The sequence below is a fragment of the Oncorhynchus keta genome, chromosome 7 (genome assembly GCF_023373465.1).
Source record: "Oncorhynchus keta strain PuntledgeMale-10-30-2019 chromosome 7, Oket_V2, whole genome shotgun sequence".
Classification (NCBI taxonomy): domain Eukaryota; kingdom Metazoa; phylum Chordata; class Actinopteri; order Salmoniformes; family Salmonidae; genus Oncorhynchus; species Oncorhynchus keta.
Window position 1 is genome coordinate 31,987,698 of NC_068427.1, and position 18,390 is coordinate 32,006,087.

The 18,390-nt window shown below is 43.8% G+C and overlaps 1 protein-coding gene across 50 annotated transcripts in view; it reads left to right on the forward strand.

Moving 5' to 3' along the window:
* cerkl (ceramide kinase-like) overlaps positions 1–18,390 on the forward strand; it is a 104,657-nt gene that overhangs the window by 68,447 nt on the left and 17,820 nt on the right. For 49 of the 50 annotated variants that reach the window (XM_052522599.1, XM_052522640.1, XM_052522641.1 and 46 more), the window contains exons 5-7: positions 7,942–8,084; positions 15,565–15,639; positions 18,192–18,369. In XM_052522599.1, the coding sequence (XP_052378559.1) occupies positions 7,942–8,084; positions 15,565–15,639; positions 18,192–18,369 (396 nt within the window). The remainder of the gene's footprint in view (positions 1–7,941; positions 8,085–15,564; positions 15,640–18,191; positions 18,370–18,390) is intronic. The other variant, XM_052522651.1, reaches the window with a different exon arrangement.

Below are 18,390 nucleotides of genomic sequence, written 5' to 3' on the forward strand. Positions count from 1 at the left end.
TTATATATTTGCGGTTGAGTAGGGGTGTAGCATAGGTTGGCTGCCTGAGGCGGTTCTCAATCAGAGTCAGGTGATTCTCGTTGTCTCTGATTGGGAACCGTATTTACGTAGCCTGGGTTTCACTGTGTATTTCGTGGGTGATTGTTCCTGTCTCTGTGTTAGTGTTCACCAGACAGGCTGTATAGGTTTTCACGTTCCGTTTGTTGTTTTGTATATTTATAGTTATTTCAAGTATCGCGATCATTCATTAAAGAACATGAGTAACAACCACGCTGCATTTTGGTCCGACTCTCTTTCGACAAACGAACGCCGTTACAGCCGGATGTCGGAGCAGACGCTTCTACTTACCCCGGCCTGTTAACTTTAAACGCTGTGTCTCCCGCGTGCTAGCATAGCAACGACTACCCTGCGGCTTCCCTGTTCCATCTATTGCTGCATCCTGGACCCTATGATCACTTGGCTACATAGCTGATGCCTGCTGGACTGTTCATTAATCACGGTACTCCACTTTGTTTACCTTTGTTTATCTGTCGGCCCTAGCCCCGAACTCAGGCCCTGTGTGTAGTTAACCGACCCTCTCTGCCCATTCATTGCCATTTTACCTGTTGTTGTTGTCTGATTAGCTGTTGTTGTCTTACCTGTTGTTGTCTTAGCTAGCTCTCCCAATCAACACCTGTGATTGCTTTATGCCTTGCTTTATGTCTCTCTCAAATGTCAATATGCCTTGTATACTGTTGTTTAGGATAGTTATCATAGTTTTAGTTTACTGCGGAACTCCTAGTCCCACTGTACATGACTCAGATACTTCCTTTGTCCCACCTCCCACACATGCGGTGACCTCACCCAGTAAAACCAGCGTGTCCAGAGATGCAACCTCTCTTAGCATTACTCAGTGCCTGGGTTTACCTCCACTGTACCCGCACCCCACCATACCCCTATCAGCACATTATGCCCTGAATCTTTACTATCACGCCCAGAAATCTGCTCCTTTTATTCTCTGTCCCCAACGCACTAGACGACCAGTTTTGCTAGCCTTTAGCCGTACCCTCATCCTACTCCTCCTCTGTTCCTTGGGTGATGTGGAGTCTAACCCAGGCCCTGTGTGTCCCCAGGCACTCTCATTTGTTGACTTCTGTAATTGAAAAAGCCTTGGTTTCATGCATGTTAACATCAGAAGCCTCCCTAAGGTTGTTTTACTCACTGCTTTAGCACACTCCGCCAGCCCCGATGTCCTTGCCATGTCTGAATCCTGGCTTAGGAAGGCCACTAAAAATTCAGAGATTTCCATACCTAACTACAACATTTTCCATCAAGATAGAACTGCCCAAATGGCAGGAGTTGCAATCTACTGCAGAGCTGGCTTGCAAAGTTCTGTAATACTTTCCAGGTCTATGCCCAAACAGGTCGAGCTTCTAATTTTAAAAATGAATATCCAGAAATAAGTCTCTCACTGTTGCCGCCTGTTAAAGAACCCCTCAGCTCCCAGCTGTGCCCTGGACACCATATGTGAATTGATTGCCCCCCATCTATCTTCAGTGTTCGTTCTGTTAGGTGACCTAAACTGGGATATGCTTAACACCCCAGCAGTCCTACAATCTAAGCTAGATGCCCTCAGTCTCACACAAATTATCAAGGAAACCACCAGGTACAACCTTAAATCCGTAAACATGGGCAACCTCATAGATATTATCCTGACCAACTTGCCCTCCAAATACACCTCTGCTGTTTTCAATCAGGATCTCAGCGATCACTGCCTCATTGCCTGCATCCCGCTATGGGTCTGCGACCACCCCTCATCACTGTCAAACACTCCCTAAAACACTTCAGCGAGCAAAACTTTCTAATTGACCTGGCCCGGGTATCCTGGAAGGATATTGACCTCATCCCGTCAGTCGAGGATGCCTGGTTGTTCTTTAAAGTAATTTCCTCACTATCTTAAATAAGCATGCCCCTTTCAAAAAAGTGTAGAACTAAGAACAGATATAGCCCTTGGTTCACTCCAAACCTGACTGCCCTTGACCAGCAAAAAAACATCTTGTGGCGGACTGCAATAGCATAGAATAGTCCCCGCGATATGCAACTGTTCAGGGAAGTCAGGAACCAATACACACAGTCAGTCAGGAAAGCAAAGGCTAGCTTTTTCAAACAGAAATTTGCATCCTGTAGCTCTAACTCCAAAAGGTTTTGGGACACTGTAAAGTCCATGGAGAACAAGACCACCTCCTCCCAGCTGCCCACTGCACTGAGGCTAGGTAACACGGTTACCACCGATAAATCCATGATAATCAATAAGCATTTCTCTACGGCTGGCCATGCTTTCCTCCTGGCTACCCCAACCCTGGCCAACATCTCTGCACCCCCGCAACTACTTGCCCGAACCTCCCCAGCTTCTCCTTTACCCAAATCCAGATAGCAGATGTTCTGAAAGAGCTCAAAAACCTGGAACTGTACAAATCAACTGGGCTAGACAATCTGGAACCTCTCTATCCACCGCCATTGTTGCAAGCCCTATTACCAGTCTGTTCAACCTCTCTTTCGTATCGTCTGAGATCCCTAAAGATTGGAAAGCTGCCGCGGCCATCCCCCTCTTCAAAGGGGTGACACTCTAGATCCAAACTGTTACAGACCTATATCCATCCTGCCCTGCCTTTCTAAAGTCTTAGAAAGCCAAGTTAATAAACAGATCACTGACCATTTCAAATCCCACCGTACCTTCTCCGCTGTGCATTCCGGTTTCCGAGCTGGTCATGGGTGCACCTCAGCCACGCTCAAGGTACTGAATGTTATCATAACCTCCATCGATAAAAGACAGTACTGTGCAGCCGTCTTCATCGACCTGGCCAAGGCTTTCGACTCTGTCAATCACCGTATTCTTATCGGCAGACTCAATAGCCTTGGTTTCTCAAATGACTTCCTCGCCTGGTGACTTTCTCAAATGACTGCCTCAACTACTTCACAGACAAGAGTTCAGTGTGTCAAATCAGAGGGCCTCTGGCAGTCTCTATGGGGGTAACATAGGGTTCAATTATCAGGCCAACATTTTTCTCGGTATATATCAACGATGTCGCTCTTGCTGCGGGTGATTCCCTGATCCACCTCTATGCAGACGACACCATTCTGTATACTTCTGGCCCTTCCTTGGACACTGTGCTATCTAACCTCCAAACGAGCTTCAATGCCATACAACACTCCTTCCATGGTCTCCAACTGCTCTTAAACACTAGTAAAACCAAATGCATGCTTTTCAACTGTTCGCTGCCCGCACTCGCCCGCCCGGCTAGCATCACTACTGTAGACGGTTCTGACTTAGAATATGTGGACAACTACAAATACCTAGGTGTCTGGTTAGACTGTAAACTCTCCTTCCAGACTCAAATCAAACATCTCCAATCCAAAATCAATCTAGAATTGGCTTTCTATTTCGCAACAAAGCCTCATTCTCTCACGCTGCCAAACTTACCCTAGTAAAACTGACGATCCTACCAATCCTCGACTTCAGCGATGTCATCTACAAAATAGCTTCCAACATTCTACTCAGCAAATTGGATGTAGTCTATCACAGTGCCATCCATTTTGTTACCAAAGCGCCTTATACCACACAACACTGCGACCTGTATGCTCGAGTCGGCTGGCCCTCGCTACATATTCGTCGCCAGACCCACTGACTCCAGGTCATCTATAAGTCTATGCTATGTAAAGCTCCGCCTTATCGCAGCTCACTGGTCACGATAACAACACCCACCTGTAGCACATGCTCCAGCAGGTATATCTCACTGGTCATCCCCAAAGCCAACACCTCATTTGGCCGCCTTTCATTCCAGTTCTCTGTTGCCAGTGACTGGAACGAATTGCAGAAATCGCTGAAGCTGGAGACTTACATTTCCCTCACTAACTTTAAACATCGGCTATCTGAGCAGCTAACTGATCACTGCAGCTGTACATAGTCCATCTGTAAATAGCCCACCCAATCTACCTATCTCATCCCCATGTTGTTTTTATTTACTTTGTTGCTCTTTTGCACACCAGTGTCACTACTTACACACCATCATCTGCTCATCAACATCTGCTCATCTATCACTCCAGTGATATTTATTGCCTTACCTCCTCATGCCATTTGCACACACTCTATATGGACTTTATTTTTTTTCTATTGTGTTATTGACTGTACGCTTGTTTATTCCATGTGTACCTCTGTGTTGTTGTTTCTGTCACACTGCTTTGCTTTATCTTGGCCAGGTCGCAGTTGTAAATGAGAACTTGTTCTCAACTAGCTTCCCTGGTTAAATAAAGGTGAAATTTGTGTTTATCATCGAAGGAATGAGCGTTACGCTGAGGCTTTACTCTGGAGCGGGATAGATTTGGAGGTGGAGGGTCCAGCGTCATCGGACTGAGCTTGTTGTCATTGCAAGCAATCTCAACACCGTGCGTTACAGGGAAGACATCCTCCTCCCTCATGTGGTACCCTTCCTGCAGGCTCATCCTGACATGACCCTCCAGCATGACAATGCCACCAGCCATACTGCTAGTTCTGCGCGTGATTTCCTGCAAGATAGGAATGTCAGTGTTCTGCCATGGCCAGCAAATAGCCTGGATCTCAATCCCATTGAGCACGCCTGGTACCTGTTGGATCGGAGGGCGAGGGTTAGGGACAATCCCCCCAGAAATGTCCGGGAACTTGCAGGTGCCTTGGTTGAAGAGTGGGGTAACATCTCACAGCAAGAACTGGCAACTCTGGTGCAGTCCATGAAGAGTAGATGCACTGCAGTACTTAATGCAGCTGGTGGCCACACCAGATACTGACTGTTACTTTTGATTTTGACCCCCCTATTGTTCAGGGACACATTATTCAATTTCTGTTAGTCACATGTCTGTGGAACATGTTCAGTTTATATCTCAGTTGTTGAATCTTATGTTCCTACAAATATTTACACATGTTAAGTTTGCTGAAAATAAACTAAATAAACCATCACCCTTCCCAAAGAACCCTTGTAAAACAATTCAAATCAAATCAAATCAAATTTTATTTGTCACATACACATGGTTAGTAGATGTTAATGCGAGTGTAGCGAAATGCTTGTGCTTCTAGTTCCGACAATGCAGTGATAATCAACAAGTAATCTAACTAACAATTCCAAAACTACTGTCTTATACACAGTGTAAGGGGATAAGGAATATGTACATAAGGATATATGAATGAGTGATGGTACAGAGCAGCATACAGTAGATGGTATCGAGTACAGTATATACATATGAGATGAGTGTGTAGACAAAGTAAACAAAGTGGCATAGTTAAAGTGGCTAGTGATACATGTATTACATAAGGATGCAGTCGATGATGTAGAGTACAGTATATACATATGCATATGAGATGAATAATGTAGGGTAAGTAACATTATATAAGGTAGCATTGTTTAAAGTGGCTAGTGATATATTTACATCATTTCCCATCAATTCCCATTATTAAAATGGCTGGAGTTGGGTCAGTGTCAATGACAGTGTGTTGGCAGCAGCCACTCAATGTTAGTGGTGGCTGTTTAACAGTCTTATGGCCTTGAGATAGAAGCTGTTTTTCATTCTCTCGGTCCCAGCTTTGATGCACCTGTACTGACCTCGCCTTCTGGATGATAGCGGGGTGAACAGGCAGTGGTTCGGGTGGTTGATGTCCTTGATGATCTTTATGGCCTTCCTGTAACAACGGGTGGTGTAGGTGTCCTGGAGGGCAGGTAGTTTGCCCCCGGTGATGCGTTGTGCAGTCCTCACTACCCTCTGGAGAGCCTTACGGTTGAGGGCGGAGCAGTTGCCGTACCAGGCGGTGATACAGCCCGCCAGGATGCTCTCGATTGTGCACCTGTAGAAGTTTGTGAGTGCTTTTGGTGACAAGCCAAATTTCTTCAGCCTCCTGAGGTTGAATAGGCGCTGCTGCGCCTTCTTCACGACGCTGTCAGTGTGAGTGGACCAATTCAGTTTGTCTGTGATGTGTATGCCGAGGAACTTAAAACTAGCTACCCTCTCCACTACTGTTCCATCGATGTGGATAGGGGGGTGTTCCCTCTGCTGTTTCCTGAAGTCCACAATCATCTCCTTAGTTTTGTTGACGTTGAGTGTGAGGTTTGTTTTCCTGACACCACACTCCGAGGGCCCTCACCTCCTCCCTGTAGGCCGTCTCGTCGTTGTTGGTAATCAAGCCTACCACTGTTGTGTCGTCTGCAAACTTGATGATTGAGTTGGAGGCGTGCGTGGCCACGCAGTCGTGGGTGAACAGGGAGTACAGGAGAGGGCTCAGAACGCACCCCTGTGGGGCCCCCGTGTTGAGGATCAGCGGGGAGGAGATGTTGTTGCCTACCCTCACCACCTGGGGGCGGCCCGTCAGGAAGTCCAGTACCCAGTTGCACAGGGCGGGGTCGAGACCCAGGGTCTCGAGCTTGATGACGAGCTTGGAGGGTACTATGGTGTTGAATGCCGAGCTGTAGTCGATGAACAGCATTCTCACATAGGTATTCCTCTTGTCCAGGTGGGTTAGGGCAGTGTGCAGTGTGGTTGAGATTGCATCGTCTGTGGACCTATTTGGGCGGTAAGCAAATTGGAGTGGGTCTAGGGTGTCAGGTAGGGTGGAGGTGATATGGTCCTTGACTAGTCTCTCAAAGCACTTCATGATGACGGAAGTGAGTGCTACGGGGCGGTAGTCGTTTAGCTCAGTTACCTTAGCTTTCTTGGGAACAGGAACAATGGTGGCCCTCTTGAAGCATGTGGGAACAGCAGACTGGTATAGGGATTGATTGAATATGTCCGTAAACACACCGGCCAGCTGGTCTGCGCATGCTCTGAGGGCGCGGCTGGGGATGACGTCCGGGCCTGCAGCCTTGCGAGGGTTAACACATTTGAATGTCTTACTCACCTCGGCTGCAGTGAAGGATAGACCGCATGTTTTCGTTGCAGGCCGTGTCAGTGGCACTGTATTGTCCTCAAAGCGGGCAAAAAAGTTATTTAGTCTGCCTGGGAGCAAGACATCCTGGTCCGTGACTGGGCTGGGTTTCTTCTTGTAGTCCGTGATTGACTGTAGACCCTGCCACATGCCTCTTGTGTCTGAGCCATTGAATTGAGATTCCACTTTGTCTCTGTACTGACGCTTAGCTTGTTTAATAGCCTTGCGGAGGGAATAGCTGCATTGTTTATATTCGGACATGTTACCAGACACCTTGCCCTGATTAAAAGCAGTGGTTCGCTTTCAGTTTCACGCGAATGCTGCCATCAATCCACGGTTTCTGGTTTGGGAATGTTTTTATCGTTGCTATGGGAACGACATCTTCGACGCACGTTCTAATGAACTCGCACACCGAATCAGCGTATTCGTCAATATTTCCATCTGACGACATGAAACATGTCCCAGTCCACGTGATGGAAGCAGTCTTGGAGTGTAGAGTCAGCTTGGTCTGACCAGCGTTGGACAGACCTCAGCGTGGGAGCCTCTTGTTTTAATTTCTGCCTGTAGGCAGGGATCAGCAAAATGGAGTCGTGGTCAGCTTTCCCGAAAGGGGGGCGGGGCAGGGCCTTATATGCGTCGCGGAAGTTAGAGTAACAATGATCCAAGGTTTTACCACCCCTGGTTGCGCAATCGATATGCTGATAAAATTTAGGGAGTCTTGTTTTCAGATTAGCTTTGTTAAAATCCCCAGCAACAATGAATGCAGCCTCCGGATAAATGGTTTCCAGTTTGCAAAGAGTTAAATAAAGTTCGTTCAGAGCCATCGATGTGTCTGCTTGGGGGGATATATACGGCTGTGATTATAATCGAAGAGAATTCTCTTGGAAGATAATGCAGTCTACATTTGATTGTGAGGAATTCTAAATCAGGTGAACAGAAGGATTTGATTGCTTAGTGTGTGCCTATTTTCGTGTGTGCTCTATCTCATGTGTGTGTGTGTGTGTGTGTGTTTCCCCCAGGGTTGTGGTTGTCGGTGGGGATGGCTCGGTGGCCGAGGTGGCCCATGGGCTGTTGCTCCGGGCCCAGATGGATGCAGGCAGGGACACAGACTCCATGTTCACGCCTGTCCGAGCAACACTTCCTCTAGGGCTAATACCAGCAGGTGATGAGCAAGGATGGTGGTACACACACACACACACACACGCACACACACACACACACACACACACACACACACACACACACACACACACACACACACACACACACACACACACACACACACACACACACACACACACACACACACACACACACACACACACACACACACACACACACACACACACACACAGACACCCCAGCAGGTGAAGAGCAAGGGTGGCTTGACCACTCTCCTCTGCAGCTGTTCTCAATCCTCCCCAATATTTAGAACAACTTTTCCCCAGGTGATGAGATGACCCTATAGTTTATGAAGAGTACATCTGCTATTAGAACACCATATTGGTTTGAATGGTTTTAGTTTGTATGTTACTACACACCATCAGGCCATAGAGGTCAGGGTGCTTCTAAATGTTTTCTTGAAGCATAGCAGACAGAGGATTCTCACATTACAGCACTGTAAAATGTGCTAACAGATCTAAATTATTCTTTAATCTAATCAAAACATATTCAGAACCATGTAATTCACAAACATCTCAATATTATCCCATATCAAGGACATTTCCATAGAGAGAGTGATTTATTCTATTGAAAACACTGTTCGTTGAAGCAAATGTATAATTTTTAATTTGGTTTTAATTTGGTTTAATTTGATTTGATTGCACTGGGAGCTAATTGCCTTCTATTTGAGACAGAACCACGATTATACAGCGTTCTACTGCACTTTAGAATTGTGAACATTGGCAGTCTATCAACCTTTGTAAATGCATGTGGCTCAGACATTAGCTGATTCTGAGCCTCATGCAGTTGATGGTTACAAAGAGCTCATCACTCCAATTATTTGTGGATTAAACCCTCATAGCCACACACACACGCCATGAATGACCCTACACACCACAGCCAGCAGCGAGGCTATCAACAATGCTGGCGTGGGCCAGTCTGGCTTTTTAAGCCAACAGTTTGACCTTCATGTGTCATTCTAGGCTGTGGTGGTAAAATTGAGTGCTGCTGTTAGCAGCCAAGAATGGAAGCCGTCCAACTCTGCACCCCCTGCAAATTGGATGCTCAGAAGTCACTGTATCTCTTCATTAGTGGGTTTCCCTATGGAGTATTTGTAAACAGTTTCCAATCACAAACAGGAGAGCGAGGTGAGATCGGCACCCTAGGAGGAATAGATACCGCTGTACCAGGAATAGGTCACCCCTGAGACTGAGGAGGGATGTGATCATATCTCCTTTGTTGAAGGAAGTAATAGACAAGCTCCACAGCAGCCCCGTGTTCAAATACTGTTTCGGGGATTTCAGGGGATTTCAGTTACTTTCAAAGTAATTTGGTAAGTAAGTGTTTTGAAATGTTTTATTTGAAAACAGAAGTAGTTGAACATTAGAATGTTTTTGGAAATACACATGGAAAGTTTTGAAAAAGCAGTTGATTCGGGCCCCATGATTCGAAAATACACAAATACACAGAAAACGAGAATTTAAATGACAAATATTCAAATACACAGGTCTGCTCCACAGTTTACCAACATTACACCATTTGAATTTAAAAGATAGGTGGTATTATGGTACTGTCAAAGTTAACAATTATATCCATAGTCTCAACAATATCCATATCTATTATCTATCTCACACTTCTTGCATTTAATGCATTTGTTTGTTTTCTGAGATTTTAAAGTTGAGCTAACGAATTGCTATTGCTGTCATAGTTAAAACTTTTACATCGTTATAAAAAAATAATAATAATCCAGTCATCACATCATCTTACTTAAACAGAATCAGTAGTGTTACACAGAGGATCACAAATACATTTAATTTAGAGAAAGGCCAATTAAATGCCCTGAGCATGCTAATCAAGAAACCATTTCTAATTTCTACATACATATTATACAGCTGTTTGGTATGTGTAGCATATAAACAACAGGATTTAAATTAATTGGACCGGTTTAAAGGGTTTCAGGGGGACTATTAATTTCTTGGATATTCCAGACAAACCACCAAAATGTTGGTGCCGTTAGTTTTCCCTTCCAGAGTCTCTCTCTCTCTCCCTCTCTCTGTTTCACTCTCTTTCTCTCCCTCTGTCTCTCTTTTGCTCTTTTTCTCCCTATCTCTCTCTCCCTATCTCTCTCTCGGTCTCTTATTCTCTCTCTTTGAGACATGCTTGACTAGACTAGCATCACATTCATCTGCCGGCCAGGGTGGGGAGACATTAACAGGCATATGAATATTCATGATGTCTGCTTAATTAAGTTAATTGTTCTGCAGAAGTGCCTTGCACACTTCCAAGGACATTTTGTTTCTCTCTCTATCTCTCACTCTCACTTTTTTCTCTTACTCTTTCTCTCTCTTTATTTCCTCTCTGTCTCTCTATCTCTCTCTTCCACCTCTCCTCCTGCATGTTATCTCTCTTCATCTGTAGTGCTGTTGTATGTATGGGTGATGTACAGTGTTCACATGGAGATGCTAACATTGTTGGCGCAGTATGAACAAGTGTGTGTCTTTTGGGAAGAGGTAATTAATGAGGGTGGAATCGCCATCGCTGGTGATAATGTGAACACCACCCACAACAATGGCTAGGAACAATAGATGCTAACACAACTGATGATGCAAAATACTATATTATCATCGACACTAGTTCCATTGTAGAATGGGGGAAATCTCAGGTGGCATTTATCTACACTGTAGATATATTGGATTATAAGGGACAATAGAGTAAAGAGGTTATTAATCACACTATGCAAATTATTAGTTCATGCATAATAAGCAATTACAACGCTTATCCCCTCTAAACTTTTAGAAATGTATTAGCTACTTTAAGTATCTCAATTACATGTAACTCACATTTCAATGTATTTTTTAAATTAAATTATACGACTAATCACCAATCTGTATTTGTTATGAATGAAAATATACCTGAAATTCCCTTTACCCTCCTTATCAAATGTAATTGCAGCAATGAAGATGCAGGGTCTGGGGGGGGGTTGTAACTGTATAACAGTAGCAGAAACTTGGTAGGTGTATCTTTCTGTAGCCGATCTGTGTGATATGACTCGGCAGGCAGGGTAGCCTAGTGGTTAGAGCGTTGGACTAGTAACCGGAAGATTGCAAGTTCAAACCCCCGAGCTGACAAGGTACAAATCTGTCGTTCTGCCCCTGAACAGGCAGTTAACCTAGGCCGTCATTGAAAATAAGAATTTGTTCTTAACTGACTTGCCTAGTTAAATAAAGGTAAAATAAAAAAATACAAAATAAATGTGTTCCGTGGTATCCACGCCACCATGTCAGAGGAGAGGCGGGAAAGGTCAGTTTCTCACCCAGCCAGTCTGTCTATAGACCAACTCATTTACAGACATCAGTTCTTATATCCTGTTCATCTGCGCAAACAACATGGCAGATAGCAGCATGAAAGGAAATGCCTACTCACCAAGTGACAGACAACCTTCTCTCTCTCTCTCCTTTCTCTCTCTCTGCTCTCTCTCCATCTTTCTTTCTTTTTCTCTCTCTCTCCATCTCTTTCTCTCTCTCTCCATCTCTTTGGATATTTACAATATAAAAATGATAATCAGAATTGTCAATGGGACAACAGTAACAACAAAACCAAGTGTCAAAATAACCATACATTCAACAATAACAATAAGCATACAGTAGAGTACATGTGCAGGTTGATTGGTCTGTCAGACACTGTCCCTCATCTTATGGCAGGCAGCAATGTAGTGTGCTGCCAACTCACAGCTCTCTGCGTCCGCCCCCAACAGGACAGGTAGCCTACTCTCATCAGAGAGGTCTTTGAAACCTTGAATAATGGTTTCAAGTTTGGGGAAATGACACTCTAATTGTTTTATATTTTTTTAACATTTTGTCAGGAAATGCAGCTCCGTCTCAGGTTCTGCTGTGGTGCAGTGATTGCACAGCCTTTCCTCTACAGGGAGCCAGGTTTTCCTGTGTCTACCCTTCTCAATGGCAAGGCTGTGCTCACTGAGCCTGTACTTTGTCAAGGTTTTTCTAAGGTTCAAATCAAATCAAATCAAATGTTATTTGTCACATACACATGGTTAGCAGATGTTAATGCGAGTGTAGCGAAATGCTTGTGCTTCTAGTTCCGACAATGCAGTAATAACCAACAAGTAATCTAACTAACAATTCCAAAACTACTGTCTTATACACAGTGTAAGGGGATAAAGAATATGTACATAAGGATATATGAATGAGTGATGGTACAGGGCAGCATAGGCAAGATACAATAGATGGTATCGAGTACAGTATATACATATGAGATGAGTATGTAAACAAAGTGGCATAGTTAAAGTGGCTAGTGATACATGTATTACATAAGGATGCAGTCGATGATATAGAGTACAGTATATACGTATGCATATGAGATGAATAATGTAGGGTAAGTAACATTATATAAGGTAGCATTGTTTAAAGTGGCTAGTGATATATTTACATAATTTCCCATCAATTCCCATTATTAAAGTGGCTGGAGTTGAGTCAGTGTCAATGTCAGTGTGTTGGCAGCAGCCACTCAATGTTAGTGGTGGCTGTTTAACAGTCTGATGGCCTTGAGATAGAAGCTGTTTTTCAGTCTCTCGGTCCCAGCTTTGATGCACCTGTACTGACCTCGCCTTCTGGATGATAGCGGGGTGAACAGGCAGTGGCTCGGGTGGTTGATGTCCTTGATGATCTTTATGGCCTTCCTGTAACATCGGGTGGTGTAGGTGTCCTGGAGGGCAGGGAGTTTGCCCCCAGTGATGCGTTGTTTGATCAGTAACCATGGTCAAATATTTAGCCACGGTGTACTGTCGATTTAGGGCCAGATAGCACTGCATTTTGCTTTGTGTTTGTGCTTGTGTTTCCCAATAAGCAATATAGTTTTGTTTTGACTGTGTTGTAATTTGGTTTATGCTGATTGATTGGATGTTCTGGTCCTGAGGCTTCAGTGTGTTAGTAGAACAGGTTTGTGAACTCAGGAACAGCTGGATGAGGGCTCTTTTATTTGCTCAGCTCTTGCCATTGCAGGGCTTGGTAATGATATGAGAGGGGGTCACTGCATTTTAGATGTTTCCAAAACTTAATTGCTCTTTTTTTAGTTTTTATTATTAGTGGATATTGGCCTAATTCTGCCCTGCATGCATTGTTTGTAGTTTTCCTCTGGACATGTAGGATAATCTTACAGAACTCTGCATGCAGGGTTTCATTAGGGTGTTTGTCCCATTTGATAAAATCTTCTTTTGCAAGTGGACCCCACACCTCGCTGCCATAAAGTGCAATTGGTTCAATGACATATTCAATTAGTTTTAGACAAATTTGAATAGTTATTTCAATTTGAATTTGCTTTTTAATGGCGTAGAATGGCCTGCGTGCTTTCTCTCTCAGTTCATTTACTGCCTCATTAAGGTGTCCAGTTGAGCTTATTTTTAAACCTAAGTAATTGTAGTGTGTGCAGTACTCTATATATTTTGTACCAATTAAGAACTTTGGTCTAATTCCCTGAGATCTGGATCTTCTCTGGAAAATCATTATTTTAGTCATTTTGGAGTTTACTGCCAAGGCCCAGGTCTAGCAGTACTGCTCTAGCAGGTCCAGGCTCTGTTGTAGGCCATGTGCTGTGGGTGACAGCAGGCATAGGTCATCTGCGAAGAGTAGGCATTTAACTTCTGAATTGTGGAGACTAACACCAGGGGCTGAGGATTTTTCTACAGTAGTGGCCAATACGTTAATGTAAATATTGAAGAGTGCAGGGCTCAGATTGCAACCCTGACGAAGGCCTCGCCCCTGGTTAAAGAATTATGTTATTTTCTTGCCAATTTTAATGCTGCACGTATTGCCAGTATACATGGATTTAATTATGTCATATGTTTTACCCCTTACATCACTTTCAAGAAATTTGTAGAACAGGCCTGTATGCCAAATAGAATCAAATGCTTTTTGGAAGTCGATAAAGCAAGCTTTATAATAATAAATAATTTTGCGATGTTTTGGTATAAATCCAATTTGGCTTTTACTCAAGACATTGTGCTTATTAAGGAAATTTAGAACTCTTACATTTATAATACTACAGAAAACCTTCCCCAGGTTACTGTTCACACAAATGCCTCTGTAATCGTTAGGGTTAAATTTGTCTCCGTTTTTAAAGATTGTGGTTCCAGATGTCAGGGAAATAACCTAAACTCAGGATCAAATTAAACAGTTTTAATTTAGCCAATTGAAATTTTGCACTAGTGAGTTTGAGCATCTCATTTAGGATGCCATCAGGTCCGCATGCTTTTTTACATTTCAGAGTAAAGAAGTTTCTGAAGTTTCTTATTGAGCTCCTGGTCAGTAATTGAGGAGTCCAATGGATTTTGATTGTCCTTTATAGCTTTTTCTAATCCACTGAACTTTTCATGAATTTGGCGTTGTTGTGTGTTTGTGTCAATTTGAACGGTGTTGTAAAATGTTTTAAAATGGGTTGTCCATATGTATCGCTAATTTGTCTTGTTTAGTTTTTTCCAATTTTGCCAGAAGTTGTTTGTTTATGGACTTTCTCTCTCCATCTCTTTCTCTCTCTCTCTCTCTGCTCTCTCTCTCCATCTCTTTCTCTCTCTCTGCTCTCTCTCTCTCTCTCTCTCTCTCTCTCTCTCTCTCTTTCTCTCTCTCTGCTCTCTCTCTCTCTGCTCTCTCTCTCCATCTCTTTCTCTCGCTCTCTCTTGCTCTCCATCTCTTTCTCTCTCTCTCTCTCTCTGCTCTCTCTCTCTCCATCTTTCTCTCTCTCTCTGCTCTCTCTCTCTCTCCATCTCTTTCTCTCGCTCTCTCTTGCTCTCTCTCTCCATCTCTTTCCCTCTCTCTCTCCATCTTTCTCTCTCTCTCTCCATCTCTTTCTCTCTCGCTCTGCTCTTTGTCTTTCTCTCTCTCTCTCTCTCCATCTTTCTCTCTCTCTCTGCTCTCTCTCTCTCTCCATCTCTTTCTCTCTCGCTCTGCTCTTTGTCTTTCTCTCTCTCTCTCTCTGCTCTCTCTCTCCATCTCTTTCTCTCTCGCTCTGCTCTATGTCTCTCTCTCTCTCTCTCTCCTGTGTGTTTGTCTATGTCTGTAATCTGTACAAACACACTGACACCTGTTCTATTCCGGCCACCGCTGACCGCAAGGTAAACTCAGCCTAATTGGCATCAGACAATATTAAGTTGAATGACTTTCCTCTAACAAAGTGCTCATTTTGTTCATTATTAACCCAACCTCTACAGACAGTGAGATACAGTGTGTTTGCATACGTTTCCTCGTCTTTTGTATCACTGTGAATCGTGATAGCTTGCTACAATCAGGTGGCTTACTTCTGCAATAATAAGGTCAGCCATTATAGGTTTGGGAAATCAGAGAATTGATATACTGTAAGATGAGTGAATAGCCAAACTACCTGGATGGTAAAGACATTCCCCTGTGAGAACTACCTATTGTTTGATGACTGTATCATTTATATTCCACTGTTCTGCATGTCTTTCTCCCCAGGGTCCACTGACGTGGTGGCCTGTTCTGTCCATGGCATACGGCATCCTGTTACTGCTGCAATGCACATCATCATGGGTACGTTCTCATATTCTACTGTGTTATCCCATTTCATCTGTAGACATCACTACAATACTACTGATTATAGAGCTGCAAAGGAACAGCCTGGCGGGTAGGAGCGTTGGGCAAGTAAACAAAAGGTTGCTGGATTGAATCCCTGAGCTGACAAGGTAAAACTGTAATTCTGCCCCTGAGTGAATCAAATCAAATATTATTTGTCACATGCGCTGAATACAACAAGGCGGTTAACCCACTGTTCCCCGGACGCTGAAGACGTGGATGTCGATTAAGGCAGCCCTCCACACCTCTCTGATTCAGAGGGGTTGGGTTAAATGGGGAAGACACATTTCAGTTGATTGCATTCAGTTATAGAACTGACTAGGTATCCCCCTTTCCCCTTCCCTAATGCAGCTCAAATATACACTGACTGGATTACTATGTAAATGGCATGCATATTTACTTTACTAGTCCACCGAGTTGTGTGTGTGCGTGTGCGTGTGCGTGTGTGAGCGTGCGCGTGCGTGTGTGATCCACACACAGAGTACCAGTTTCAGAATTATAAGGTATTTTCTGCCACAATAGAATGATAGGTGAGAAACTAGTAGTTGGCGCAATCTGGTGCTTAAAGTCCTTAATTAGTTCCATAAAGTCCTTAATTAGCTCCATAAAGTACTTAATTAGCTCCATAGCTGACATTGTGGGATGTGGGAGGCTCTGAGCAGAGTTGCTGGTATTATCGTCTAGATCTGGTTAACACGTCCCCTGGAAGAATGTACAGTCCCTGGAGAACGACAGGGAAGGGCTGTCATTCTGTCCCTCACACGGTCTCTGTTTTTTCTCATATGACTAGATAGGTTTTTCTCACACTCACTGAGTCTGTTGTGACAGACTGAACATAAGTGTTAATAAATCTAGTAGCTGCCTTGGTTCTGGTGTCACAGAGAATACAAACACCTAAAACCACACACACACACACACACACACACACACACACACACACACACACACACACACACACACACACACACACACACACACACACACACACACACACACACACACACACCTATACTATACATCTGTTGGCTGGTCTGCTGGTCCACAACCGACTGCAGGGATCTGCTTTATACCTCAGTGAGGCTATCGTCTGTCTATGTGTCTGTCCATCTGTTCTGTCTGTCTGAGGAAGGAGTTGGAAGTTCCAGGTAGTTAACTGTCTGGTCTGTTATGTTGTCTGTGCTGTGTGAGTCTGGGCTTAGCCTGACAGACAAGAGGATTGGGCTTGTGTCAAGGGATTATACATAGTAGCAGGGCTTGGAAAACATGACACACAAAATATCATTTGTAGGTTTCTCCTGTTGTGCAAAATCATAGAACAATAGAAAATAATCCTCTTTATGTGGACATTTCAGCAATACATTTCTTGCATTATCTGTCTCTGTGTTATAAGTGCAGTACAATGTGTACTGAAACCAGTTTGAAATGTTATGGAAAAATGGCATCTATCCCATGCAGAATATTGTGTGTACAGTACAAATGAAAATCCCATTTAAACAATCACTCATGCTACAATAGACTTCCATTATAAACCCAATGCTGACCTCAACTAAACGAGATAAACCTACTCTTCATTAAATCATCTGTCTTACGTTATGAACCATATGGTGCTGTAATCCATAACACTGAGCTAGGTGAGACTTCTAGCAGCACCCAGGCCTGCAGTTCAGTCCAGTCCTGTCAGCGGTTATGTAGATGGATGAGTTGTTTTGTGTTCACATTCGTGTCCACATATAATAGCACTGTGAGAATATGTCATACAATTCACACTTTATTCTGAGTTAACAATATGGAGCAGCATTTGATAATTTATCTCCCTGTCTAAGCATCTTATTCAGGGAATGCAAACAAACATTTCTTAAGTCGTCTTTTTGACATGACTGAACCTTTCCTCCTTCCAAAAAGCTGTCAAATCTCACCTGATTAGAAATGAACACACAGACAAATTTATTTATTTTGGTCTTAAAATATGTCTAGCCTTTTGACTTAGAGGCAAACTAATGTAAACAACAACACAGAACACCTGACACCAACAGGGCATGGTGATGCTTATTTACGACAGGCTGATATAGGGCTTGTTGGTTTTCTAATTAAGCCATATTTACGCATGTGAATAAGGCCAACTGGCAGGATGTTTTAGACCATAATGAATATTCATGAGGTATGGGATCGGGGAGCCATATATGGGCGAGACAGAAAGAGGTCAAGAATGTGTGTAGGCCAATAGGATGGGACCTGTGTCTGTACCATCAGAAGCCTGTATTGCCACAAGAGCTATGGCTATGACATAGTCTGATTATAATGGAAGTTATTAACCAGGGGTAAATAATTCACCATTTTGATGCTGGACTAAATGTAGGCGTACCACGGAAGTGGAGGAATGCTGACAGAGAACACTTCATCCAGTAGAAACATGTCATTCCAGCTGCAGCATCATGATGCCAACTTCATACAGTACAGTCTTTGATATCTGTGATATCTATACTTTGTTTCCAATCTGTGTGTCTCTCCAGGACACCATCAGGAGGTAGATGTGTGTAGTTTCAGTTGTCTGGGTCGCCTTCTGCGTTTCGGCTTCTCCGCCATGTTTGGTTTCGGCGGGCGGACGCTGGCCTTGGCAGAGAGGCATCGCTGGATGCCACCCGGGCAGAGACGGGAGTTTGCCGTGATCAAAACGCTGGCAAACCTCAAGTAAGACGGTCTCTCTCTAGA